Here is a 26,636-nt window from a genome sequence, read left to right on the forward strand (position 1 = left end):
TCCCACCTTCCCTCTCAAACAACTGGAGTTGAAACAAAAATTCAGTGGAAGATAGAGTTCAGACTTGTGCTCCTTACCCGAGGGAAGATTGAGTGCTAGCTACTTACACAGCGAAGGGATTTGGGACTTGTGGGTATCTCCCGATGCTTGGAAAGAAGGACCCTGGAAGATTGGTGTCCCCCAGTTCACAGGTCTTCATTTTAGTTGGCCATTGAAGATGATATAATGCTGGACTAGCAGGCATTCATGCACCTTCCTCTCCCATGAGTCTGGGCAAGAAACTCCAGTCCTACAAAAGCTGTGGCATCCTATCTGGGGCTAAGCAAGGACTTAGGAGGGTCGGAGATGGGGGTGGGGGAGAGGTCAGAGGCTCTGCTGAATATAAAGGCAATGGGAGAGAAAATGCTGTGTCCTTCCTGTGAACCTGGGCTGTGTCCTCCCCCCAAGTCTTTCCCCACTGCTCTACTCAACTCCAATAAAAGCCTTGCCCTCCACTTCCCAGTGAAGCCAGGAAGCATCAGGAGCATTGAGACCAGGACTGCTAGAGCTTGGAGCCCAAGCCCAGGTTAGTCCATGCTCCACCCCTGCTCAGCAAGGCTGCAGGCTTTCTGGGTGGTCAGGGCCCAGTCAAAGGAGAAAGAAGAGGGAGATTCCCGGAGGTCAAAGGCCCAACTCTTCAAAAATCCAAGTGTAAAAGATTTTAATTTTGCTACATTTGTCAAGAATGTGTGGATTTGGGATGTTCCTCCCTTTCCAGATCAAGAAGGACAGAGTTAATCACTTTGTGTGCCACAAGAAGAAAGAAAATAGAAACCTTCAAAGAAAAGGAAATAGATGTCCCAGCCCTTTGTAAGCTGCTTTCCCTGAGTTCAGAATGTCCCTTCACAAAGTGCCAGGACAAACTTCAGAAGTAACACGTAGTGGCAGCCCTCTCCCCATAACTCTCCAAAGCTCAAAGCCAGGCAAAAAGCTGTGGCTCTGAAGATAACCCCACTGCTTCCCACCTCATCTTCTTCCCAGGCTCAGAAAGACACCCTGGCCTATCCCTCAGACCTTCTTCCTTCTCTCTTCCACAGTTCACACCCCTCCCAGCCCTCCCAAAGCAATAGCTTCTAGATGATTGGGGCTACAGTCAGATCAGGCCCCTAATTTGCTTGATTACATAAAATAACTCCAGATAATTGTTAGCTCTGCTTCCTCACATTGTAGACAGCATGTTTTGCTGTCTCCAGAGTACTATTGAGGGAGAGAAAGTAGACCTCAAGGACTAAGAGAGACCCACCCCACCCCCAACACATAGCCAAACTCCAGAGCACAATACAGACTTTGCTCCCATGATCACAGTCAGCAAGTGGTTCAAGAGAAAAGAAATTTAAAACACATCAAATAGATTTTTCACAACTTGGTGTCTTTGCTGCCTGCTGCTGCCTCTCACTCCAGGATTCAGAGTAGGGAAGCTGGTTCAGTTAGCCTCCCCTGCTCCCAATCCTGAGTGCCCTCCATCCCAAAGTTTAGATAAATCACCTAAGGAAAAGCTCCCAACTGCTCCCCTCCCCTCCCCCCCCCCCGACAAAAAAAGAAAGAGAGAAAGGAAGAAAGGAAGAAAGGAAGGAAAGAAAGAAAGAAAGAAAGAAAGAAAGAAAGAAAGAAAGAAGGGAAGAAAGAAAGAAAGATGGGCGGGTAAACTTAAGGCCTGATCTCCAGGACCAGGACCAGAGAGATCCACCTGGGGTCCTTTCAGTTGAATTAGTTCTTTGGATAATCTAAGATAGTTTTTCTCCTCATACCCAAGAAAACTGTTATCTATCTTACCACCACAGAGCCTGGCTCAGATACCTGCACTCTGCCAGGACATGGAAAGTTGCAGGAGAAGGGTAGTCACTAAACCTCTAAGATTTTTCCCTAACACCTGGCAGATCATGATCAAAAGTTCCAGGAAAATGTAAAAGTCCTTCCTTCTTTCCTTCACTAGCTACCTCCAGGCATCAGCCTTTGAGGCCTACACATGCAAGGGGCCTTACAGGCCTCTCTGGCCTCTACTTCACCCTTTCCCCTAAGGCTAAACAAACAGATATTCTATCCTGACAGGTCACTTTGCAGCTTCAGAATCACCAGCTCTAAACCCTTCATCCTTTGGGAAACTGTGACCAGAGGAAGGGACATCATCCTCAAAGTCTTACCCCAAGAAGTCTTGAAAGAGCAAAACTTTTTCCCTCCCTTTCTCTAAACTTGCCTTCTGGTCTGCAGATTTGGCCAGCTTAAAGGACAGAGAGGGTGGGGTATGAAAAAGGAATGGTCAAAAAGAGGGGACCGAGCCAGTGGAAAAGCGAGGACTCCCACCCCACGCTCAGCACCCCACACTCAGCTTCACTGTAAGGACCCCAGGCCTGGTCTCGCTGAGAAGTCGGAGAGAAGGGGCAGAGGAACCCTCCACAGTCCGCACATCCCTTACCCCAGACCCCTCACAGTTTTTTCCATAAGCCCTGAACACCTGAGGTCAAATGTTAAGGTTTGTGTGTTTGTTCAGAGTGAACTTAGGCGACTATAGAGAAGGTAAGATGTCACCAGGCCAGAAGGAGGGGGATTAAAAAGAAACCATCAGACATTGACGTAAAACTAATTCACAGCCACTGGTTTATTATTGATCACGGGGCATTTCACATCAACACTAAAATTCTTTATTGCAAGTTTACAATAATCAAGTAAATTCAGTCCAAAAACACAACAACCACGATGGGGTAGGGAGCATCTACCTACAGACTGCCGCCTCTCTGAACTGAAAGTTCATTTTTATGTTCTTTTGGCTCCTCAAACTAAACAGCTCCCAGAGGCTCTCCAGATGCTTTAGCTTTGTCTGCTGGCCCCCCCTCCTCCCACCCCCCCACAAGAATACAAAAGAACTTCATAGCTTTGTTCTCCTTAAAATGACTTCCCCCTCACTAACCTCCCCTGGTGCATTTTCAATGCAAAAGGCCTAAGGAAAGTGGGGGGGAGGAGGAGAGAGGATGAGAATCCACTTAAAAAATCTCCCTTTCCTTCTTCTTTTCCTCATTTTTCCTGAAATTCACCCAAACCAGACCATCGCACCTTGCAATATATAATTTTTGCAGCTTTTTTTTCTTAAAAAATAAATACCCCCCCCAATGGCCTTAAAAAACAAAAACAAAACAAAAACAAAACCCAGCAGGTACCATGCTAAGATAACACCACATGCTTAAAGGGGTCCTCAACAGTGAAGGGAGAAGGGCAGGGGCTTGTTTATCTGTTTTGTCTGTTTAGAACTGACAAGGGAGGAGGCAGGAGGAAGAGGAAAAAGAACCAAAATATATATATATATTAAATTCTATAAATAAGAGTCAATTTGTGTGTGAGGGGGTCACGGAGCACAGGGTGGGGGCAGGGGTGTAAGTTACGTTTTATAACCTGGTAATGTCCTCTGCCCGTTGCTGCTCCGGCGGCGTGGCGCTCTGGGAGTGGTCTTCAGAAGTACCCGGGGTGGCTGCCGAGAGGGTGCTGGGCGCAGCGCCGGCCGGGGGCGCTGACCTCACTTTGGTGTTGGGGAGTCGGTGGTCCTTCTTCCATTTCATGCGACGGTTTTGGAACCAGATTTTGATCTGCCTCTCAGAGAGGCACAGCGAATGGGCGATCTCGATCCTTCTCCTTCGGGTCAGGTAGCGGTTGTAATGAAACTCTTTCTCTAATTCCAGGACCTGCTGCCGGGTGTAGGCTGTCCTCGAGCGCTTGGGCTCCCCTCCGTTATAATTGGGGTTCACTGGGGGGAGGGGAGGGGAAGCAAATAGTGGGGTTCAGAGGCAGCAGGCTCCCCGCCCCCACCCACACCCCATCCTCAGCTTTGAGGAGCAGGAGGGAGTGGTGGGAATAAAGTCATCAAGCTAAATGGGTTATAAAGAAGTTGAAGGGAGCTGGAGACTTTGTAGTGTAATAAGAGGGGAATCCTCATTGTAACGACACTGAATTATTTATGCGCCCTTAGAAAGCGAGCATAGTTTTCACACATACATAACAGATCGTAGCACATGGCTCGGACTGCCCAGAGTAGCTAAGCCATAAAATTTATGGGGGATGTAATTACCCATTCTCGCTCGTAAATCCAGTTCAATTGTGCTAACCCAGAGTCGCTCCTGGAGAGAGAGGGGGGAAGGAGAGAAAGGAGGACGGGGCCGGAGGGGGCCAGGGAAGGTGGGGAGCGCCGGGAAGAGGGGAGGGGGGGCAAAAAGCAAAGTTGCCTACCCGTGCTAACGTGAATTTTTTTCATCCAAGGGTAGACTATGGGCTGCTTGCTGGCGGCGCTGGAGGGATGGTCGGGGGCTGGCTGGCTGCAGGCTGGCGGGGCTGGGGATGGGGAGGCAGAGGCGCCTGAGAGAGGCGCCGGCTCGCAGAGCGGCTGCGATTTCTCAGGGTGGTGGTGGCCCGCCTGGGCCGGCCCGTGGGCTCGCGAATTGCCGGGCCCCTGGAGACTGGTGCAGCTATACTGACGCTCAGGGTAGCTAGGGCGCGGAGGCGGTGGTGGGTACAGCTCCTGGTGGTGATGCTGGAATCCCGATTCCCTGGTCCGGCCGTAATATTCCGGACTGTGTTCAGGGATGTAGCTATTTTGCGAATATTCTTCGCATGGAGGAAATTTCGGATCGATGTAGTTAGAGTCCATCAAATACGAGCTCATGATCATTAATTTCTGGAGTGGAAAATAATTTTTCTCGCTTTGTCGTTTTTCTGCTCCATAAAGCCCTCCTACTAGCTAGCGACCCTGTAAAGTTACTTTCACCATGTGACTCCGCCGGCCAATCACACCGAGCAACCCAGTCCCCGGATAAGGAACCGAATCGCTTTATTCAAAATGTATCCAATTTTTTGTGTGTGTGGTGCTGCTGCTGCTGGGGGTGGGGTGGGGTGGGGGGATGGCTGGCAGAAGCTGGGGTGCTCACCATTGCACACCCCGCCAGACTGACAATCCTCCCCTGCAAAAGGAGATGGGAGGCTCCCAGTTCGGCTCCAATGCCTGGGCATTGAGGGCTGTCGGGAGGCTGTGATTCAGCCCCGGCCCAGGGTCTCCTCTCCGGCCTCCAGTGCGCCCGGTGGGCCCAGGCTCCAGTGCCTTTCCAGTGGTCTCCATTATAGTAATCCTGTTGCAGTCTTGTGTAGGTCACAGGGCAGCGCCCCTCTTTCGCAGGAAGAGGAAGTTCAATGAGGGCTTCAGAGGAGGTTGGATGGGGAGGGGCCCAGGCTGAGCTTAGAATGCTAGGGAGCCTGAGGTACCTCAACCCATCCAAGGATCCTAAAGTCCAGCTCCCCTACCCCATACACACTCACCCAACCCTCTTGGCCAAGGGACCGTCGAGACAGGGTCCCAGCAGTACTAGGCAGGTTGAGGCAGCGGGATGCAAATGATCCTGACGTCATTTCTGGAGGTCTAGGGCTTGAGCCCCCGCTGAAGAGAGACGGGAAGTGGTTGGCAAAAGCAGATTTCAGAAACCTTGATCTCCCTGCTACCCACTGTCCTTCCCAGCCCAGGCCCCAGAGCAGAGGATATCTCCTACTGATGACCCATGTGTGACTCCTGCTCCCCGGCCTGGTGACTTCTCACAGCACCACCTCCCAGACTGGCTCCGAACAGCTCTGGTAAAATAAAAAGAGAGGGAGAGAGAGAGAGAGAGAGAGAGAGAGAGAGAGAGAGAGAGAGAGAGAGAGAGAGAGAGGGAGAGAGAGAGAGAGAGAGAGAGATCTCTGCCAGGAGTCAGTGCTCTGAAGTGGGGCCCAACTAAATAAAGCCCTGGGAGTTTTCCCTCCATGCCTTACACTCCAGGCCTGTGTGGGTAGAGCCTGCTTGCTTCCAGTCAGGGACTGTATCCGTGTAACACGTGTGTTTACATGTAAACACATATTCCCCAGGGCCAGCTCCAGGCTGCCTTCCAAAAAGAAGAGGTGAAGTCCCCGAGCTTTGGAGGCAGGGCAGGGGTCTCCAGCCTCTTCTCACCCTGCCTCCTCCCTCTGCCACCCACTCACAGAATACCCCCAGGAGAAGTGGCAGAGTCAGAGGGAATACAGGGGGCAAGGAAGAGCTATTTTTTCCAGTCTCTGGCTCCTTAGCTAGGGGTGGCCTCGTCATCGGACTCCAATTAACTGATCTTCTATAACTCAGAGTTGGTGGGGGGCAGCAGAGGGGAAAGCCCAGGGAGGGAGCCAGGTCCCCGTGTTGTGCTTGATAACAATTATAGTTTAAAATCATAGCTTGCCGGGGCTCGGCTATATTTTACTTGATAACAATAAAAGTGACACATAAAGTTAACTGTTTATGTTTTATTTATTAGACTAAATCTGCCAGCGGTGGTAGGAGCGCTTGCCTCGTCGCTACAGCTTTTATAGGGCTGTAAAACGTCATAAATCAGTCTCGCGGAATCGCCCGCACTCTTTGTGTCGGCGGCACAGGGCTGGCGGCCGCTGGCTGCCTGCTCCCTCCTTTCCACGAAAAGTCGTAATGTGATTTTTTTCCCTCTGATTTTATTATTATGATCGCCGCTGTGATTAGTCAATCTACCTTTAATTCGCCGCCCTATGCTGCCTCCTCCCAGCCCAGCCTGGTTGACACTTGAATAAGTACCTTTTAAAACAGCATAACAACTATTTGAGGGTTTAATTAGAACATCTGCAATTAAGGGAATGAGGAGGGGGAAGAGAAAAAAAATAAAGCCCCGTGAGAGAGATACGGAAAGAGAAGATTCCTAACATTCTTTTTCACCACCTTTGGGATGTGGGAGAGGGTCCCCATTTCCAAATTAGGGTTCGCTTTGAGGGCTGGAATAGGAGGGAGCCACAAGCAAAGCCCAAAGAGACAGATTGGGCCTGAGCCCCTGGCTGCCATCCAGGTTCCAATGCTTAGGGCCTCAGCCCCAGCCCAAGCTCACCAGGGCTTGGCCCCCATGACTTGGTGCTTCAAAGTCCTAGAGACATTCTCCCCAAGAGACCCCCCCCCCAATCAGCTGGATGAGGGAACCGAATTCCCTAGAGGTCAACCACCTCTTACAGGAGACTCTCAAACTCCCAAAGCTTTTGGAGAATCCTTGCTCACTTGGATCTGACCCTGAATATGAGGACTGGCTGTATTCTTGGAAGAGGAGCTCAAGGCTGTGAGTGAGGGGAAGGCAGCTACGTTGTTGTTGGTGGCCGGGAGTTGTGTGAAGATTTTAAATTTTCTTTTATTCTCTCTCTCTCTCTCTCTCTCTCTCTCTCTCTCTCTCTCTCTCTCTCTCTCTCTCACTCACTCACTCACTCTCTCACGGGGGCAAACTACAAGTTGCTGGAAGTGGGTAAAGGGAAGATCTGAGCAACAACTCCAAATTGCCCCATCTGGGAATCCAAAGCCCCAGAGAGCAGTGGTAGGGTGGGAAGGGTAAGGGAAAACAGAGAGTTCTTCAGCCCTTCAGCCTGAGGTTTTGTCTAGGGTCTGCACCTGCCTCGCTGCCTCACTCGGCCCCAACTGACACTATTCTCTTCCTCTCCTTCAAAGGTGAGCTGTCTGCCCCTTCTCCCAGCCCCACTCCTTCACCTTCTACCAACCCTGTCTCCCACCTCAACCTCCTTTTTCCTCACTTCTAACCCTCTAGATTGAACTTGCTAAAATATCCTTCCCAAGACATTACCCACCATCATACATGCCCCTACATTTCCTAGACTTCTTAGCTCCTGCAGGTGAGTCCAAGAGACTCTCTTTGGGTCAGTATAAATGAATAGACATGGGTTCAGATGCCTCACACTGGATGCCAAGTTTATCTTTGGTTATTATGGTTCACAAATACACATCTATACATGCTATTAATATTTGTTAAAATGCTAAATGCCTTTTATGCAGCCATTAATAAATGGAGTTCTCATTTCAGGTTTGTTCAGCTAATTCAGCATGAATAACCAGAAAGTAAAAATCTATGAAATCCCCCCAAATGTGTCCAGTCTCATCTACATCACTTATAAAAATAATAAATAAAACCAAATAACAAACAAAACCTCTCTGGGTGTTCCTGTAGCTTAGGAAAAGGACGTTGACTATCACATGGATTAAATACCTCAGTACACATACCCATACAGCATGTTTGCCTGAACATTGTTACAAACCAGGAAATCTTTTCCTGTAGAGGGCTCTTGCACTCAGCGGGGGCTTAACTCCTGGGGGGGGGGTACTAAGGAGGCCCTCCCCAGTGACGAATCTTTGTATTTGGTCTTCTCTCCCTTTGTGCTTTCCTCTCCTGCCTTCCACTCCCCAAAGGCTCTGCCCTCTACTTCGCTTGGTCCCAGTGTTTATCCTTTATGTTTTCTGACCACCTTTTGCCAGCATCCAGTGCTCTCTGCATGCTGCCCCACACCCCATCTCCTTTCTAAATCTCGATCTGGTTTCTCTCTCGGAAACAGGTTTCAGTACAAAGCGCTTCCCTTCTGACACCACTGAAGAAAAATATGTGTCCATTGTTGTGAGAGGCCTTATTGTGCCTGGATTACCATACTGACCGTTGGCTAACCCATATTCCTCCCCTCCCCAGTAACAAGATGCTGGCTGAGATACCCTAGCGCCTCCACAGATTCTGTGCTGCAGTAAAAATCCTACCTCATACTCCCTGGATTTTCTGAGGGGCAAAATAAATAAATAAGTTAAGTTAAACAAATGGGAGAAACAATTCAGGATTTAACTGTAAAAAGGATAGTAAGTGTCACTCTTTCCCACTTTCTGAAGTACAGTGTTTTTTTTTTTAAATGTATGTGCTTTGTTATTGTTTTAGGGATTAAAAATTACAGCATGCTTCTTTCCTTTTCCTCAAATAAATAGACTTTTAGAAGGTATGCAATCAAGCAATTCATTTCATTTTGATTTTTTTTTCTCCCCCGGGCAACTTGAAAACCCCAAACTAAAACAAGATTCTTATACTATTTTTTCCTTTTGTGTATCTCTGTGTGTGTGTGTTTTTTGTCCTTTCCCAATGCAAGCGCGCAGGACTAATGTATGCAAAAGAATATGCAAATGTTTAATTGATTTCTTCCTTAAATCTCTTGTCAGTAAAAGTAATGAATTGGTCTAAAATGATTTTAATAACCTGGACATGTCACTAGAAAATACTCAACCTTTTTTCCCTTCCTGGAATCGCTTAGAGTATAAAAAGAGAGAGAGGGAAAGAAAAGAAAAGCAATCATGGAATGTTAATTTGCCCCCCTTTAAAATATTAAAGATGGATTTTTCTTGTTTGTTTGGAGACCATAGGCATGGTCCTCTTGTGGATCTCCCCCCCCCCTTGCCTTCTTTGGAATTCAATTTTCCTCAAATCTCGTTTAAAGTGGCTTTTTAAAAAGTGGCCGCATTTTAATATTGGTTAGACAGAGTGACCTGCATTTCACCTCGGGTGTTTGACTTGTTCCAATAGGTCACTGCCATGGGGTTATTGATGGGGAAACTCCATTGAAATTTGTCTCTTCGCAAATGGCCTTTAGATCTTCCAGCGAGTTCAATAACTAGTTATAATGTGGAAGGGGAAAAATGAAGGCCCTGGGCTAACGAATTTGATGCTTCATTTTTATGCTGGAGAAATTGTTAGTTAGAGGTTGGGTTCCCCCACCCTCTGTTCATCCCAGCTTGGGTGATCCCCACTCCCATTCAAAGCTGCTGGATTATATCTCCCATAAGGCTTGTGCTGAGGTATCCCTTTCTCTCTGAGGCAAACCTTATTTGTGAATATTGTTGTAAACCCTGACATATGGACATAGGAAGCTTGCTTTTTTGGAGGTTTGAAACCTAAACTTTTTGTTAAGAGAACTTTCAAAGGAGGCTAAATATGTCTTGAAAAGATCTAGAGATTAGGCTGGCCATAGTTGAGAGAGGGCTCAGTGACTCCCACAGTTGAGGACAGTGGAAACTCTTTGGGGAGTTGATAGGGTGTTTCAAGGTGCTCTGATGTGTTCCTGACCTCGGAGCTTCCAGCCACATGCGAAATTAGGCACCCAGGACCAAGACAAGAAGACAAGCAAAGACTAAGGATAGAGGGAATATTTCATGATGGGCAAGGGAGTCCTGTGTCTCCTCTAGGGTCACAGCAGGACTCGTGGGGACTTGGTTGGGTAATTGCTCAAAGAACTGGACTCCTTCACAGGAAAGGTGCTCCTCCAGGAAAACCAAAGATACCCAGCACTAGTGAGCTGGAGAAAGCAGGGGTGATGAAGGGGTGAAGACTATAAGAATTCCTTTTTTTTTCTAGAGTGCTCTAGAGGTGGGAGAAGAAAGGTCACAGTAAGACAGGGAAGGCTTCATTTTATTCTTTCCGATCACAGCCAAGGTGGGGAATCCCTGGCACTCCCAGAGATCCTCCGTGAGAAGGGACTGCGCTGCACAGTTCTACGGTCCTTGACCCAGCCATACCAGATCATTACCATTATTAACCTCAGTAATAACCGTGCATCTTCCTTTTACAGAATGGAGCTCCTGGCGCCTTATTATCTCCTCTATCTCCCTTTCCTTCTCTTACCCTGCTCAAAGGAGCCCAGTTCGCTCAGCCCAAAATCTCCCCTGTTATAAGCCCTGTGGCCTCATGCCTCCTTCCAAGCCTCAGTCTATCACCGGAGTCATCCTAAAGGTATGCCTTGGATGCCTGGGTTGGGGGAAACAAGGCCAAAGGGGATGAGTAAGTGTCTTAAAAACTGGGGTGCTACCTCCCTTCTTCAGCTTAAACACAAAGGAGTTAGGTGCCACCCCGGTTCTCTGTCAAACTTGCCTGGGCAGATCCGTGGTACCACTGGGATCAGGGAGCAGCCCCAACTGCCACTGGGCGACTTAACCCTGTAAAAACAGGGAAGCCTGGGAAAGGGCTGTGGCAGTCTCCAGATCCGCCTAGGAGGGGTCCCAGGCCGCTCTTCCTAGCCCAGCAGAGACCAGCAGCAAGGAGCTCTGAACTTCCCGCGGCGGCTGGGCGCACCGGGACGGGCAGGCTAGTCACACTCTTGCCACCTCGCTTGCCACACGCTTGCCACCTCGGCCCCCAGCACCTAGGCCACAGAACCCTGGCCCCCCCCCACCCCCGGCCCAAACCTAACCCCTCCCTGTTTTAATTACGTGATTGATTTTCTCTAGGGCTGCTTCGGGAGGACTCTATCTCCGAGTGTTTAAATCTTTCGGCTCCCTTTTTGTATTCTCGAATCCTCCTGAGATGTGCCGGCAGCCGGCGCGTATCCGGGTCCCTAGGCCTCCTCGCCTTTCACTCCAAGGAAATGGACAGGCCACACGGTCCTGGGCGCGCCGAGGCTGCGACGGTGTGATCCTGTCTACCCGCCTCGGAGTCACGTTGTGCTGCGCGATCCTCCCCATTTGAGCTGTCCCCTGGCGCCGGGCCTGGGAGCCGGACTCTGTGGTTTTTGTATTTCTATCTACCCCCAAGAAAGTGTGGGAAAAGTCTGGACTGAGACCGGGAGAAGCAGGATGAAGATGAGGACTCGCAGCCCTTTGCCTGGTGAACACCTGGGCTCAGCGTTGGCGGGCGACCAGCAACCCAGGGAAGCAAATCCGACTACAACTCCACGCGCCAGGCGTCCTTGGGACCGCAGGCCCTGAGGTCCCAGCTGCGGACCCCAACATGCATCAGGCGATGGGGTCCTATTGTTACCCCACAGCCAGGAGACCCCTCTACTTGGCCGCCCCAGAAGCAGGAAGCATCCTTTCCCGTGGCTTCGGTCTCCCAAGCCCCGGACCGCGGTCCAGCCTCCTCCACTGCAGCCTCTGCAGGTGAGGCAAGGAGGGAAAGGGGTAGGGGTGTAACGTTAGAAAGACTGGGTTAGGGTCGAGATGGACGTGGAGGACTAGAGTCAAGGACTCTGCATCTTCCGAGGAGGAGGCCGGCTGACCTCTTGCTCCCTTTTCCCATCCGAAAGGAGAAACTTTCAACCTCCCCAAACTGCTGGGCTTCCGCTCAGTCTCTTTATTTACAACTAATAAACATTGCTCTGCTTCCTCTCCCATAGTCATGTTCATTCTTTGATGAGTCACTAATACTAGGTTGTTTTTATATACATACTATGTGATTTTTTCCACAGAGAGAGGAGGGGGTCGGGACGTCTCTATCATGTGGAAGTCCGGTGAAGCTCGGGTTGGTCACAGCCCTTTCCTTGCCCCCTGACTTATGACGCCCCAGTTCCTCGCCCCCCATTCCTTCTGTACAGTAACATCGCCGGGTAAATAAGAGTCCGTCTGCCTGGCTATTAGGATTCTGGAGACGTTGGCATCTGTAGCAATCATTAGTCAAAGCCACAGAAGCCAAAGCAGCCGAGGAGTTGGACAGAAAAAATCTTGGAAATGATATACAGGAGCCGAGGAGGCATCAATCCCGCCGATAAGAGCGCGGCTGCTGCGAGCAGGCGGCCAGCTTAACTGGGCCCTGGGCACCAAGAACAACGCGGGAGGGGAGCTTAGGGTTGAACAGTGACCCTGGCATCATTTGGGCACCTACAAAAATATTTAGGACTTAAACACATTTTCTTCAAAGTTTAAAAAATACTGCGTGTGTGTGTGTGTGTGTGTGTGTGTGTGTGTGTGTGTACCTACAAACCCTTCATCCCTATGTGCAGGGGTACTGCACTGGATTTCTTCTGGGCCACTTCCTCGGGTGATACTGAAATTGGAAAGCTGGAGCTGGGATCTTAGGTCCCAGCTACAGCCTAGAAGGAGGCTATGATCCCCCTGGAGGGTTTTCACAAGCTGCATAACTCAGCTGAACTAGAATTGGCAATAATCTTGGTGGTAGGGGACAAAATCATTTGCTATAATAGGAAATACATTCAAGTGATACTGGGTCCCCATTCCCACTCACTAGATATCTTTATAGGTCAGAAGGTGCTTGGGGTGGGACAGACAGCTGTAGAACATTTACTTTTTTTTTTAAGGGAGAAATCTATGCCCTTACACCTAGATGTTTTGCGGAAACTATCTCTAAACATATGTTCAAATATTAAGTTTGCAGAAAAATGGTAACACTTATAAACATTTCCATGTACATAGCTTCAATGTGTAGCTATTTTATGGGCTGAGAACCTTGAATAAATCTAGATAAAATTTTCAAAGTAGAAACTGAGTCATACATGCACAACTCTTTCTAACTTAGGAGGAAAAACTCCAAATATTCATTTAGATGTTTAGAGAGAGCTGTACTAAAACATCCCAGCACATACCTCCGATGATTATTGAGAAAGATTGGTCATGTGCACACAAGAATCTGACAGAGGACTGTTAGGTTCACTGTGGATCTATAAATCTAAAGATCTATAAACCTGCATACAAATGTGAAGCAGAGAAGGATATGAAACATACATTCTGATACAGACACAGAAGAGTCTAGAAGAACATTTTTATGTGTGCTATAGGAGTAGTCTGCTCTCTATAAAAACACATGAGTTGCATTGTATCTGTTCTAGGAATGAGGAGGTTTTTCTGGTGCTTGTAGGTTTGGGGTGTCCCACCTAAATTTCTCTGAGAAATGGATGAGGGCAAATTAGCTTTGCAAAACTGAAAGATTCCAGGAATTTATACAGTGTGTGGCTTTATTTCCTATGTGTAAGGGCATTTCACTGGCAGTGGATGCCTGGAACTCTGAAAGTGTCCAGATAAGATGTTGCTTCTAAACCTGTGGTGCTGGTGAACACTTTTAATCCCAGCACTTGGGAGGCAGAAATCAGCAGATCTGAGAGTTCAAGGTCAGCCTGGTCTACAGAGCAAGTTCCAGGACAGCCAAGGCTACACAGAGAAACCCTGTCTTTATGGAAGAAAAGGAAAAGAGAGAAAGAAAGAAAGGAAGAAAGAAAGAAAGAAAGAAAGAAAGAAAGATAAAAAGATATTGCTCAGACTTAGAGAGAAGTGGAGGGCTGTTCTTTTTCTTTAGCTCAGTAGACCCGAAGAAGCTCAGGATGGGGAAAGAACTGTGGGGGCTGGGGTGTAGTTGGTACCTGAATAGTCATTAATTACCATTACAAAATAGAACCATTAAGGCGAAATGTATTCAGTTTGGTAGGAAGATCTGTGTGAAGGCTGTGGACTTTCCACACAGCCTTGCAGTTCCCGTCATTGTTATAGTACCAGGTAAGATCTCTACATGCCTCACTCCCATCTCTGTCTCTTACATACCAAAGTAAAGAGACAACAGAGAGATACAGGAGTCCTGGGATCGCTCCCTTTCAGGCTCTGAAGCTGTTTGTCTTCAGAATTAGTTCCTTTGTGATTAAGGTGTTTGCTGATTAGGCTTGCCTAAGGGAAACAGAAAGGAAGGTTTTGATTTTTACAGTTGGAACTTTGTGTGTCTTGGGGGCAGGGGGAAGTCACCAACTGGCCCTTTTCTTATTGGAGGCAAAGGATTTGGGGGACTCTGAAAGCCCTTTTAGTTTTCTTCTTTGGTTTACTGGAGAAGGGAGGTTAGGAGAGGCCTTAGGTGGCTTGGGGAAGTGCAATCCAATCTAGCGCACAGCTTGGGAGAAGAGTGATTTACAAAGCAAAACCTTAGATGCTGCTTCCTGAGAATTCACCAGATCAAAACAGCCTCCTTAGGTGTTTATGACCCGTCTCTGCTCCCAACAGGAAAAGCTCCCCCAATAAAACCTTAGCCACCCCATCCTCTACAGGGGAGGGGGACACATACACAATCTGATGTGAAGGATCTGACCCCTTGTTACACACACACACACACACACACACACACACACACACACACACACACACGAGAAACAGAGACAGACAGAGACAGAAACAGAGACAGAGATGGAGAGACAGAGCCAAAGAAAGTTTTCCAACTAGAGCATTGACTTTTTTAAGTTTAAGAAGTATTTTCTTTAAAAAAAATATTTCCTTTAATGTCTGAGCAAAGAAACTTTTGAGTTCCTGGAGAAGAAGGCAAAGGTATTCCACTACATAAGAGTCTGGTTTCTTACCTGACCCTCCCCACCCCAGGTCCTCCAGCATCACATAGTTCAAAACTCAATCTAGGACAACAGGGTACTGAGAGTCACCTAGAGCATGGCTGCCACCCATTAGGGGCTATTCCAAAGTCTGAGTTTTCCGGAGGTGGGAGAAGAAAAGTAACTCAAAGGCTGAGGGCTTGAGGGTGGGAGTGTGGACAAATGGTTTCCATCCTGGGCTAGTAGGAAGAATGGAAAAGGAAAGAAAGCCTAGTTCACTATGTCCAATCAAGCTTCTCACCTCTATCAAAGTACAGTTTAGGTATATACATATATTTCTATGTTCAGGTACCCTAGTGTTCAGGGACAGGTGATGAAGGAACTAACTAGTCTGTTCTATCTCTCTGAGACCTATTGTGCAATAAGAAAGCATCCCAGGGAAGTGATCCTACACATTCCACATTCCATCTTTCTCATATCATGGTAGAACTAGAGAGATAGGCCTCCTTCCTGTACTACCTTGCAGGGTACCCAGAACCTTTTATGTGACTTCAGCATAGCTTCTAATGTGGTCAGTTAGAGGCTGAGCAAGGTCCTAGACAAATATTCTAGTCCAGCCTTCCCAAGTTTCATATTTTGGACACATGCACACACACGCGCGGTGGGGGGAGGCAGAATATCTCCCCTAGCTTTTCATTCTTTAGCCTTAGGAGTGGGAGAAGAATTTCAGGATTCTGTGAGACTCAAGAACAAAGTTATCTATCTCTTTGATACTTGGCCTATACACTACCTGCAATTTTTTTTGGGGGGGGGTCTCCTAAAACACCATCAAAGCAGCCCAGGGAGATTTTATCAGAACCAGCACACCACTAGGAATTACAAGGACCCCACAAAGGTGGGGGGATTTGACTTTCTTAGCCTTCTAACAGCCACATCTATTAGATTGCTAGCCCCAAAACCCCAGCTTGGCATTCTAATCCCATAATTTCTTCTCACTTTCTAAGAGCTTCAGCTGCTGTAGCTGCACTTTGGAGGAGGCTCAGAATGAGTGCTGTCCTCCCAACAAAAATGACACAGAACAAAACAAAAAAGACACAGAACTAAAGCAAAGATAGTTCAGCATTTCTCCCTTCAAAAACGACTGAAAACCTCCAACAGGATTAAGAGAGACAGTATACTTGGACATGAAGAGGGAAGGGTCACTCTGAGAAACCTCTCTTCCTAGGGCCTATGGGGACAGAGCAGATCTGCTGTCTTTCCTTGCCTGTCATGGGATCTGATGAACCCAGTGTGACACACTGAAGGTGAAGGTTGGTCTCAGACATGGCTCTACTAGGGACATACATACTTCAATACTAGTTCATGAAAGAGGCAAATGGAGCCCTGTGCTTTAGAAAAGGGTGCCTGTTTCTGGCTTCTCACCCTAATCTTCCCCCATAGCCTATGGCATTATTTCCAAATCAGCCCTACCCAGTAGACAATTAGGTGGGGTGTTCCTCCCACTCTTGTAGGTATCCATAATACCTGCAGTGAGAGCTTAGAGGCCCAGGGAGAGCTCTTACCATTTAGTTCATGGAATGCAGAAGAAGATTAGAGCTGAAGGGAGGCAGAAGAATCCCACCAACCCTAGCAAAACCCTGGAGATGCCTAGGCTGAACATACCAGTGTCCAAGTACCCACAAACTAAGTATTTCCTTTGGATACACACACTATGCCATCCAGAGCTATTGACCAGAAGTTATTCTGATTTGCTTATCCGATTTGAGTCACATAAATACCATGTCAAAACACACACACCTTCAGCAACTGTGTCTTCTGGCAGCATAAACACAGGATCATCATCTAATTTATCATTATGTATATTAACATATGTATATTTTGAACCCAGGGTCTTAAGCATGCTAAGAACATGCTCTACCACTGAGCTACACTCAACAGTCAATTTTATTATATCCTGTTAAAAAGAAAGGAAGGGAAAGTGGCTTAAACAAACCCATCAGCTGCTGAATATGGAGGGAGAAGATTCTCTCAGTTCACTCATTTGTTTAGAAAAAGATTCCCCTTAACTGGGTTAAAGTCATTTGACAAACTAGAGGTACCAAACATAACTTTCAAAAACCATTTCCACTTTTGCTACCATGTCCAACTATGCATGCTTGAGGCAGTCCGATAAAGCTAATTGTTCCTGGAGCATTTCCATAAAGTTAATCTTCTAACCGCCCTACCTGTCCCTAAGAGGATCGTAGGAGAATGAAAACCCCAAAAGCTAAGAAAGGCGAGTGTGTAGGAAGCAACTCAGAATTTGGATTGGGGCTGTAGCTCCACTTGTTTTTCCTCTGTAGCCTAATTCAGAGTCACCTCCTGAAAGCCAGAGTATCGAACAGGGTCACACCAGTAAACAAGGCTGGTTCCAGATGCCAGGACAACTTCAGATCCCCGAAAAACTGGGACTCCACAAACAACTTTGTTAGAAACTAGAGACACAGGAGACTCCTCAGAACAGCTTCTATACTGAAGGCGGGGACTGGAAGCGGCTTAATGTAGCTCCTCCCCTCCACTCTACAGCTCACCCGACTGAATTAGGGCCGACTCCGGTCCTTAAGTCAGTGTTCAGGGGGAAGAAGGGAAGAATGGAGGGGCCAGATCCAGACACCGATCCAAGCACATTTTTGCTGATTGGTTGGTGGGGGCATGTGACTCCGCTGAAACACTTTCCTGATTGGTTGTTTTGCTTCTTCTGGGGTTAAAGACCTAGGAACAAAATTAAAAGCTTTCTGGGTAGGCTAGGGCATCTTTGGTATCCGATTGTTTACCCATCCCCCATCTCAAATTCATCTACAAAAGAGGGTGGAAAACCCAAGACTCTCGGTTCCCTTTTGTGTTTGCTCGTTTCCAGGTGAGACCAGAAAAAAAAACATTAAACACACACACACACACACACACACACACACACACACACACACACACACATACCGACCTAGGCAAGGGAAGGGAGAGAGGGGCTATTGTTAAAGAAAGAAGGAAAGATATTGAAATGGAACTTTTGAACCTGGAAATCAAAAAAGGGGTAGAAAGTATTGAATGCCCCCAAGAGATGCTGTGTAAATCCATACCTCTCCCTCGCCCTCTACTCAGAGAAAAAGAGAAAGGACTGAGATTGGTGGGGCAGGGAGGGCGCTGGAATGTTACCAGAGAGTGCGGCTTTGGCTCAGACTAAATTCTTGGTTAAAGATCCTTGGATTCCACTAAGATCCTGGGGTAGACCCGAGAGGGAAACAGTCCCGTAAGAGATCGAGAGAAACGCCCATCTTCCTGATGCTTGGGTCAGAACGTTTCCAGAAACCCTCAAAATCACAGATCGATGGTGGGGGAGCAGAGCGTGGAAGAGAGAGAGCCGGCAAAGAGTCTAAGGAGGAAACTTTCTGAAAGCTTTCCTAGAGGACAGTCTAAGGTCGCGGTAAGGGGGTGGAGGCAGCAAGACCCGGTCCTGAGAGAGTGTTGGGGCCCCGAGCTTTTAGTGCTTGAGAGTTTAAGCTCAGGCGGGATATAACGAAGTCGGGGCTTGGCTTAGCCTTCTCCTGCCTTTGGGCCTCCGCCCTGCCCAAATCTGCCCAGTTGTTGATCTCTACTCCATTCTTGCTGTGCTGCTTGTAGTAGGGCACCCTGGACTGTGCTAACAGCATGCCATCTCCTTCCCACAATCACATCATTCCACAAAGCAGGTGTACAGATCCCTCTCTTTCACTGCAGTCCTCTCTTCTGGAAGGTGGCCTCCCCCCCTCCCCCCTCCCCCCAGTTCCTGAAACCAGCCAGTGCAGCAAGTACCCCGAGTTCACAAGTTACTTCTGGATTAGCTCCTGTAACACCCAGGGAGGTGCACCTCACAGGTGTGGTGGACACATGCCTCCTGCTTTTGCTTTCTTTGATTCTTCTTGATAGAAACCTGAAGGGAGCCACAGATACCTTGCACAATTGGGGTCCTGCTAGTTCCATCCCTAGGGAGCCATATTCTCTTCTCTCCTCGCCCCCAGGTAGGGGGCTTTCCAGAGCCTAGCAAATATGTTCCCTCCATGCTTAACCACATCCAACACACATTGGCTGCACACTAAGCAGAAACCTCTAGGTCTCCAGGGCCTAGCTTTATCTGGGCAAGGCTGAAGGTGCTGGAAGGGACCCAGTAGCTAGGATTGGGGGAAGATATGAGCCTTAAGGGTCCAAGACACACTCAGGCCCTGGACTTCAGAGTCTGGGGTAGCTGCCCACCCAGGCCTACTAGTAAGACTTTGAGATCAGTCCAAGCAGCAGTCTGTGAGTTCAGAAGCAATGCAGCTCTCTCTCCTTCCCTGTCTTCTTCCCCAGCTTCTTCCCCTGCATGTACTCTTGGCTACTGACCAAGAGATGAACTGGCCTCTCCGTGGAACAGGGGACCCCAGAGGCACTTTGCCCTCGTGTTTAGGGTTTGTAGAGCCTCTGCAACCAGAAACCGTGTTTCTGGCTCTGGCTTGGCTTTCTTCCCAACCCACAGAGGATCAGGAAGACCTTGCAAAACTCTGAAGAGGCAAGGCCTCTTTCTAACCCAGCTGACTAGCAGACAGGCAGAAACGGAGGCTGCAGAGGGGAGGCCTGATCTAGAGAGGCAAGGTCTTCCATCTTCCTATGTCCCCAGCTCCCCTCCTTCTCCCACCCGGGCCTGAGGAAGTCTAGGGAGGCCTTTTTCTTTTTCCCCTTAATGAGTGAGAATCCTCTTCTTTCAAATCGGGGAGGGAGTTAGGTAAATGAGAGAAAGGGCCTGAAAGAGAGAAAGGGGGGAGAGAATTAACTTACAGCGATCGCCTGGGATTCATTTGCGAAGATGTAACCTCTCTCACCATCATCCCCAGCGCCGTAATCCCCTCTAACTGCCAGGCCCTCTGTCCTAGCATTAAACCTCACCAGCAGCTGCGTGGCTGGACAGTTAAGATTATATATGATGTAAATATATTGTGGGTTTGTCAGCTCTCTCTACACCATAAAACTTGGTTTAATGACATCACGTGGTCCCCCAAGAGCCACTCACGGGCTTGCCTTCAGGCCATTCACATAAATAACCTCCAAAAGTTTCAAACTCCTAAATTCACATAGAAGCCTTTCCTATTTCTCTAATGCTCAGTTACACTAAAAAGCCCTAGAGCTGCTCCTTGCCCCTCCCTGCACCCCCTTGCAGGGTGGGGAGGGGGGAGAAGGTGGATCCTTACTTATTTATTTACTTACTTATTTCTAGAAGGACCTGATGCCTTCGAGGTCGTGTTGACATTTTTCTTCCTATTTTGTTCTCCTCTCTAAGTGCTCAGAGTGGGCCGTGTCCCCTCTTCCCACTCCCCCGGAAGGTAAGTCATGATTCTTCCCCTTCTTTCCTGCTGCCAGAGTGGGTGGGTTCTAGGGCAAAGTAGACAGATGGGCTCTGGCTCTAATATCACCTTGTGGGACCAAGGAGCCCCTCCATTTAATCTCCCAGAGCAATGTTAAGTCCTGGAACTAGAAAGTTGGTTCAGGGGCAGCTTGGTGGGGTAGACTCTAAGCAGCTTCTGGTCAAAGAGAGAGTACATTTCTAGGCCTCACCGACCCCAGTGCAAGAGTGGTCTGAGGCCTCTGGCTTTGTGTCTTCTGTCTTGGCTGCCTCTGCCACCAGCACTGTGGAGCTGTGGCTGGACAAGGGCTCAGGCCTGTGACAGAAAGAAGGAGAGCTGGTAGGCACGATTGTCCCCCCAAGTCTGGGCAAGCTAAGAGGGTCAGTCCTTCAGCTAGCTCCTCCAGGGAATAAGAAGTTCGTTGGGGCCTGCCTGGAGGAGGCAAACACCCCACAGAAGGGCTGGTGAACTTTGTCAGGCAGGTCTGATCAATATCACCCCGTTCCCTCCCCATCAAGCCCTTGGTTCATCAAGCCCTGATGTGTTTCCCTGGGGAGGAAGCACAGGGCCTCCTGAAGCCTGCCTGGGAGGCTGGAACCGGTGAGTGTGCGCCATAGTCTCTTCCTTACTTAACTGTTACCCATCTGAGCCGCCCACACTTGTTCACGCTTCAGTGCTCATCCAATGGTTTAACTCAGCATGTAGAAAAAATTAAAATAACTCCCTGAAGAAAATCACACATTTTATTTCTCTCTCTCTCTCTCTCTCTCTCTCTCTCTCTCTCTCTCTCTGTGTGTGTGTGTGTGTGTGTGTGTGTGTGTGTGTGTAGTGGGGGAGAGAAAGGGAGAGAGGAAGAGAAAGAGGTGAGGAAGAGAGTTGGTTGGGGCTGGGCTGCCCAGTCTTCAGGTTGGAGTTGAAGGGGGCTCCAGCAGTGCTCTGACCTTCCTGAGCACAGAAGGAAGGGAGGGGAGGCAATGGGTACAGTTCAACAAACACTCATTGAGACCTCCTACAAGCTGAGCGTGGAGTGAGGACAGGCTCTTGCGTCCAAAAATGACAGACACAATAGCTTAGATAGGGGGATGCAGTGAAGTCAGTCCTTTAAGAATATAAGGAGCGTCAGCATTAATAATCATAAAAAGAACTCTTCCTGACCCTCTCCAGAGCCACTCTGTTCCCTTTCTGTCCAAGTATAGAGCAGTCCCTAGTCCAGTTTCAGATCCCCACACCTCCAGTGTGGGGGGCCTAGGCTTGGCTCCAGGAAATCACCCCGTTGGGGAGGCTGGAAAGGAAATGCAGTAAAGTTTTATGGACCCATCCCACATTTGTTTCTCCTGTAAAGTACTTCCTCCTCCAGCCCATCCCAGGAGCCTGGAGTAGAGCTGAGCAGAGCATAAGCCTAGGCCAGCCCCACCTGAATTAGCGGTGCCCCCTCCCCCTCCATACAAAATCTCAGAGACTGTGATAAATGATAGCAAACAGACATGACTCCCACACTGGTCTATGCAGCTCTTAATCCAGTTAACTGTCCTTCATTGGCTTAGACCTGGAAGAGAGAGCAGTTTGTTTGTGTTCTCAGAGGTGAGGCAGGACTGAACACAGAGCAGGCTGCATTCGCTGTCCTCCTAGCCCCTACCCCAGTCCATACGTTAGAAAGCTGAAGCGCATCTCAAACCTTGGCCAACTCCCTTTTCCCCCATCTCTTTACCAAACAGCACCAACTATTGCTGGGAGTCCCTCTGGGGTCCCTTGAGTGAGGACTCAGCCTTCCTTCTGTCCCGTAAGGCCCCTCAGGGATGACCCAGACCCAGTAGAGATATTGAGACCCAGAAGAGCCTGAGTCTCACCCGGCGGAGCCACTGGTATGTTCTGGCATTAAGTACAGACTACAGACAGTCTAGAAGCCTCAAGTCTTTTTAGTCAAGGTGAGAATACTGGGTGCCTTAGACACCCACAGCATGGGGAAACACCAGTACAGGAGCCCTCAGGTACCCCTCCCCTTCACCCCAGAGGTCCTTCTTGGAACTCAGTTACATTTCCCTATTCTTGCTGCAGTTTAAAAATATTTTTAAAGGGATGGCTTAAAAACAGCCCCCCCATACATTTCAGAGCCTATTTAGACACGTCTACTTAATGCATGCCCTAAACAGACAGAACCCATTGCATCTTTAGTCTTGTTCTTTCTTCGTCTTTATTTGTTATGACAAAATATAGTTTCAGGAAGGATCTGGAGTCAATAAATAGTTGGGCGACTGCAGTGGGGCAGGAGGGTGGGAAAGTCATGGCAAGATATATAGGATAGCAAAAGAGCCTCAAGAACCACTTTCTGGGGTCCAGAGGCAAGAGACCCCAATAGTTGAGCTAGGTAGCAGGCTGGGGCTGTGAACCTGAGAGGGCATGCAGCAGGCCAGGCTGGGGAGGTTCCCGGGCTTTGGGGAGGGGGTTAGAAGGTTTGGAGAGCAGAGGACAACCTCCAGGGAATACAGGCCCACTTTCACTCACCTCTCTTTCATATGCAAATCATTAATAAGTAAAGACGAGTTTAGAAGCTATAAAGGTTAGTTGCTATAGGAAAGCACCCCGAGTCTGGTCAGACCCTCTGCCTGGCACCACCAGCCTTCAGCGGCCTGGCCAGCCTAGGCAGGAACAAAGGAGAGGGTGAGGTGGAGGTCGGGGCTAAGGGGTTGCGGCCGGTCTGTCTCACCTTAACTCAGGCTGGCCTAGCTTTGGCTAGGAGCCGGAGAGGCAGCCCAGGTTGAGGCTCATCCAGCACCGGCCGGTAGTACACCGCAGCCCTGCGGGCAAACCCTATAAGAGTGTGTCCTGGGCCTGGGGTGCTCAGCTGAGCTGAGGCGAGATGGGCAGTGCAGGCCGTCCTGCGGAACCCTGGGTCGATGGGGATTCGGAATGCCAAGGAAATGCGCTTTTGTCTGGGAGGCCTGAAGCCAGTGCTCCAGCCTTCGCCCCAAAATCTAGAAGGAGGAAAACCGAAAAGGAAGGGCGCAGGGACCAAAGCCGACTGGGGTGCTCTCTGCAGGCTCCCCGCTTCCTCTAAAGAGCCTCTTTGCTCTTCATTTTGGAATCTTTCTTCCACTTCATCCTGCGGTTCTGGAACCAGATCTTGATCTGTCTCTCGTTGAGACACAAGTTGTTGGCGATTTCTATGCGCCTGCGGCGAGTGAGGTAGCGGTTAAAGTGGAATTCTTTCTCGAGTTCCAGGGTCTGGTAGCGCGTGTAACTGGTTCGGGACCGCTTGCCATCTGTCTCTGGAACATAAATCCCCCCAAGCCAGGAAGGGGTGAATACCGTGCAGCACCTCAGCGTCCCACCCCAGTCCCAGGCCCCCACCCGTGGTCGGAGGGAGTGGAGGTGAGCGCGGCGGGACAGGCCAGAAGGGCCGCAGGCGGGCAGGCCCGACCCCGGGAGAAGCGCCTCCGCCTGGGCAGGAAACTTTCCACCGCCGCCTTCACTCTGCGGCCGGAGGGGCTGAGGGGGGATGGGGGGAAGAGGGAGACCCAGGCTCGGACCGAACAATAAGCACCCTCGAGATCCGAGCACCGGGGACCCCCCTCCCGCCCCTCCCGAGTCGCTGGAATCCTCCGGAGCCGCGAGCACCGGCCGAGCAGGCTCCGCAGGGGAGGGAGGGAGCCCGCGGGGGGATCCCCACTCTGGAGCCCCGTACTCCTCACCCTTTAGATCCCTCTATTTTTTTAACTCCCTCCCTCTCCCCCAAAAATTGAATATTGCCTTTTATACACGTTTTGTTCCTATGATCCAATTATGTCGTCGTAAATTTGGGCGCACACAGCCTCTAAGCCTTTTAGTGGACAGTTTTACGAGCCATTGATGCCTGGATCGTAAAATTTATGGCCGCAGGTTTTTTTTCTTTATTTGCCCCGCATGGCCTATAAAACCCAGGCGGACCCGAGCGCGCAAAATGAAGTCCTAAAGTTTACCGTGGCTCATGTGCAGTTTGGTCATCCACGGGTAAATCTGTGGCGGGGCCGGTGGCTGGCTCAGTCCGGCGGGCTGCCCTGTCTGCGCCTGCTCCTCTTTGATCTCCCCACCGCTCTTAGCTCGCTCCTCCAGCGCCGGGCGAGCCGCCTTCTGACTGTACATCCCGGGGTTCAGAGGAGCCGCTTCGTCTCTGCTCAGAGCGTGTCCCGGAGCGGCCGCAGCGCTGCAGGCGGGGCGGTCGGGGTGAGCCCGGGGGTTGGCAGCCATGTCTACCCCGTGGAGAGAGTTGGAAGGCGCAGGCGGTGGGAAAGTGATGCTTAAGTCCAATCCGCCGTAGCAGTACCTGGATGCCTGCACCTCTGAGGCCGATCCATAGTTCCCACAAGTTTGCATGTTATAGGCAGGGATATTGGGGCTCTGCTTATAGAATGAATTGGCTACGTAGGAGCTCATGGCGGGGAGGGCCCAAAAAAATTTCTGCACCCTTTTTGATTAAGGGTGATTTGTGACTCTTTGAAGTTGAGGGGTTTTTTGTTCTCCAAAGTGCACAATTTATAGGTGGAGATATCTCTTTCTTTATCCTATGCGCTCTTCCCAAATAAGGGAGCCTTAAATAGAGTCACGTGACTGGAGCGGCCACTCATAAATTTGGCTTGATGACCTCCGGGAGGTTAGTGATGGAAGCGGGCGAAACGCATCTTGATATGTTGGCAAAGCCCAACCCGGGGTGGGGGGGGGGGAGGGAGAGGGAGAGAGAAAGAGGAGCCAGGGGGAGAAAAAAATGGTTCTTGGAATTGGGGGGTAGTCGGGACAACGAGCTCACAGCGACACCTGGTGCCTACTTGGAGGAAATGCATCCTGAAGCATCTCTTGGCCTTGTGGCGGCTGTATGGTAGAGAAGTTGCTTGTTGGACAAACTAACCTTTAAGCTGGCCTTAAAATTCTGTTTAAATTTGAGAAAAGATGAGGATTTATTTAGGATTTACACAGGTGGTTTTTATAATGGATACTGCCAGTTCCCTACCTCCAGAGCCTTCCAAACTTCAAAGATGATTGAGAAAGAGGGTTGGGGTAGCTAAAGTCCAGGCTAGAGATCCAAAAGGGTGTACTTAGGTTACCTAAACTCAAGATCAAGTCCTCTTGCTTGGGAGGGTTGGACTCAGCTCTGCTGAAGAGGTGCTTGTCTTGTCATCTTGGAAAAACCGAACTCAACCTCTGGGAGGTAGGCGGGTTACCCAAGAGGAAGGAAGGTTCCTGAGCAGGCAGAAGCAGGCAGAAAAGTCCTGAGGCTGAGAGTCCTGGGAGCACTCTGGGATGTGACTGGAGGGGCCAGGTGGGTTTGGGTTGACCTCACTAAGTTAGGAGCCCCAGAGGGGCAAGAGGCAACATTCCCAAGTGTGTAACCAGACACAATGGGCTGGAGGACCCTCCTACAGCTGTGTGTGATCCTCCTGGGGTACTGATGCCCAGTATTTCACATAGCAAATAAATGACCCTCCAGGGCATGGAGGGGCAAGATTCAAACCTCCACAAATATTATGAGCAAGGCAGAGATAATGGCCTGCTTGTACTCTTTTTGGGGTAGGCCCTTAGACCAGGCTTCTCAGCAACCTCAATCTAGAAGGCCCATAGAACATTTTCTGGGCTCTTCAGAGGTATGGGGGCGCCGGCAAGCCAGGTGACTGAGCAACCTAGACAGTCTTTGGCCAGGGTTTGTTCAACCTTTGGGTCCCTTCCCCTTCTTTCTTAGTTCCAAATCGTACTCTTTGCTGCCTGCCTTTCCCCAGGATCTCTCTGCTTCTGCCAGAAGTCCCCCTCCTGGCTGGCGGAGGCTCTGGAGGTGGGGGTTGGGGGCGGCAGGAACCTGGAGAGTCTGGAAAACTCAGGAGGATTTTTTTTTCCCTCCGGGAGACCTCCCACCCCCACTTCTCCCCTAGGCCCACTCCGGTTTCTCTGGCGAGGCTTGGGGAAAGAAGGCTGGAGCCTAGAAACAGGGTCCTGCTGCACCCCTCACACATTAGATTTGAAGAGAAAAGAGGCAAGAACGACACAGGCTAGGACTGTAATGAAGAAGGAATTTTGTCTGGCGGGTCAGGAGTCCCAGCACAGGCCAGAGCTCAGTTTCCAGTCTTTCTCTTTGGAGTTGTCCTTGGATCGCTCAGTCCCTGCGGACTGACTCAAATCCCGCCGTCCTTGGATTGCCAGGGCGCTTCAGCCACGTTTCGCAACAGCCGGCCTGGCGGGCCGGGGGGCTTGCTCTCTGGTCCTCCTTCCGACGCTGCTGGCAGTGGGCGCGGGGTAGGGGGGAGGCGACCCTGGTAATCGGATCAAGCTCCTTTTCTCGCTTTTTGGGCTCAGGCTCAGAAGCCCAGG

The 26,636-nt window shown here is 49.6% G+C and overlaps 2 protein-coding genes across 3 annotated transcripts; both read right to left on the minus strand.

Annotated features, from left to right (window-relative positions):
- Positions 1 to 2,611: 2,611 nt before the first annotated feature.
- Positions 2,612 to 21,032, minus strand: Hoxc4 (homeobox C4). Of its 2 annotated transcripts, none has more exons than XM_037197314.1 (3): positions 19,744 to 21,032; positions 4,252 to 5,449; positions 2,612 to 3,772 (listed from the first exon to the last, which is right to left on the minus strand). In XM_037197314.1, the coding sequence occupies exons 2-3, from the start codon at positions 4,688 to 4,690 to the stop codon at positions 3,417 to 3,419; spliced, it is 795 nt and encodes a 264-aa protein (XP_037053209.1). In that variant the 5' UTR covers positions 4,691 to 5,449; positions 19,744 to 21,032; the 3' UTR covers positions 2,612 to 3,416. The 2 variants fall into 2 exon arrangements, with proteins under 2 accessions (XP_037053209.1, XP_028730253.1); XM_028874420.2 differs by lacking the exon at positions 19,744 to 21,032 and having other exon boundaries at positions 4,252 to 5,182; positions 5,332 to 7,531.
- A 1,448-nt stretch (positions 21,033 to 22,480) lies between these two features.
- Positions 22,481 to 25,837, minus strand: Hoxc5 (homeobox C5). Its single transcript, XM_028874424.2, has 2 exons — positions 24,263 to 25,837; positions 22,481 to 23,572 (listed from the first exon to the last, which is right to left on the minus strand). Exons 1-2 carry the CDS (start codon positions 24,714 to 24,716, stop codon positions 23,358 to 23,360), a joined length of 669 nt encoding a protein of 222 aa, XP_028730257.1. The 5' UTR covers positions 24,717 to 25,837; the 3' UTR covers positions 22,481 to 23,357.
- Positions 25,838 to 26,636: the final 799 nt, after the last annotated feature.

This window comes from Peromyscus leucopus, chromosome 20 (genome assembly GCF_004664715.2).
Source record: "Peromyscus leucopus breed LL Stock chromosome 20, UCI_PerLeu_2.1, whole genome shotgun sequence".
In the NCBI taxonomy this organism is placed as follows: domain Eukaryota; kingdom Metazoa; phylum Chordata; class Mammalia; order Rodentia; family Cricetidae; genus Peromyscus; species Peromyscus leucopus.

Coding starts and splice junctions, on each gene's coding strand:
- Hoxc4 (XM_037197314.1), bottom strand. CDS start 4,690: ATGATCATGAGCTCGTATTTGATGGACTCTAACTACATCGATCCGAAA. Junction 3,773..4,251: donor AAAAATTCACGTTAGCACGG/GTAGGCAACTTT, acceptor CCCTCCCCCCAG/TGAACCCCAATTATAACGGA.
- Hoxc5 (XM_028874424.2), bottom strand. CDS start 24,716: ATGAGCTCCTACGTAGCCAATTCATTCTATAAGCAGAGCCCCAATATC. Junction 23,573..24,262: donor CAAACTGCACATGAGCCACG/GTAAACTTTAGG, acceptor TTTATGTTCCAG/AGACAGATGGCAAGCGGTCC.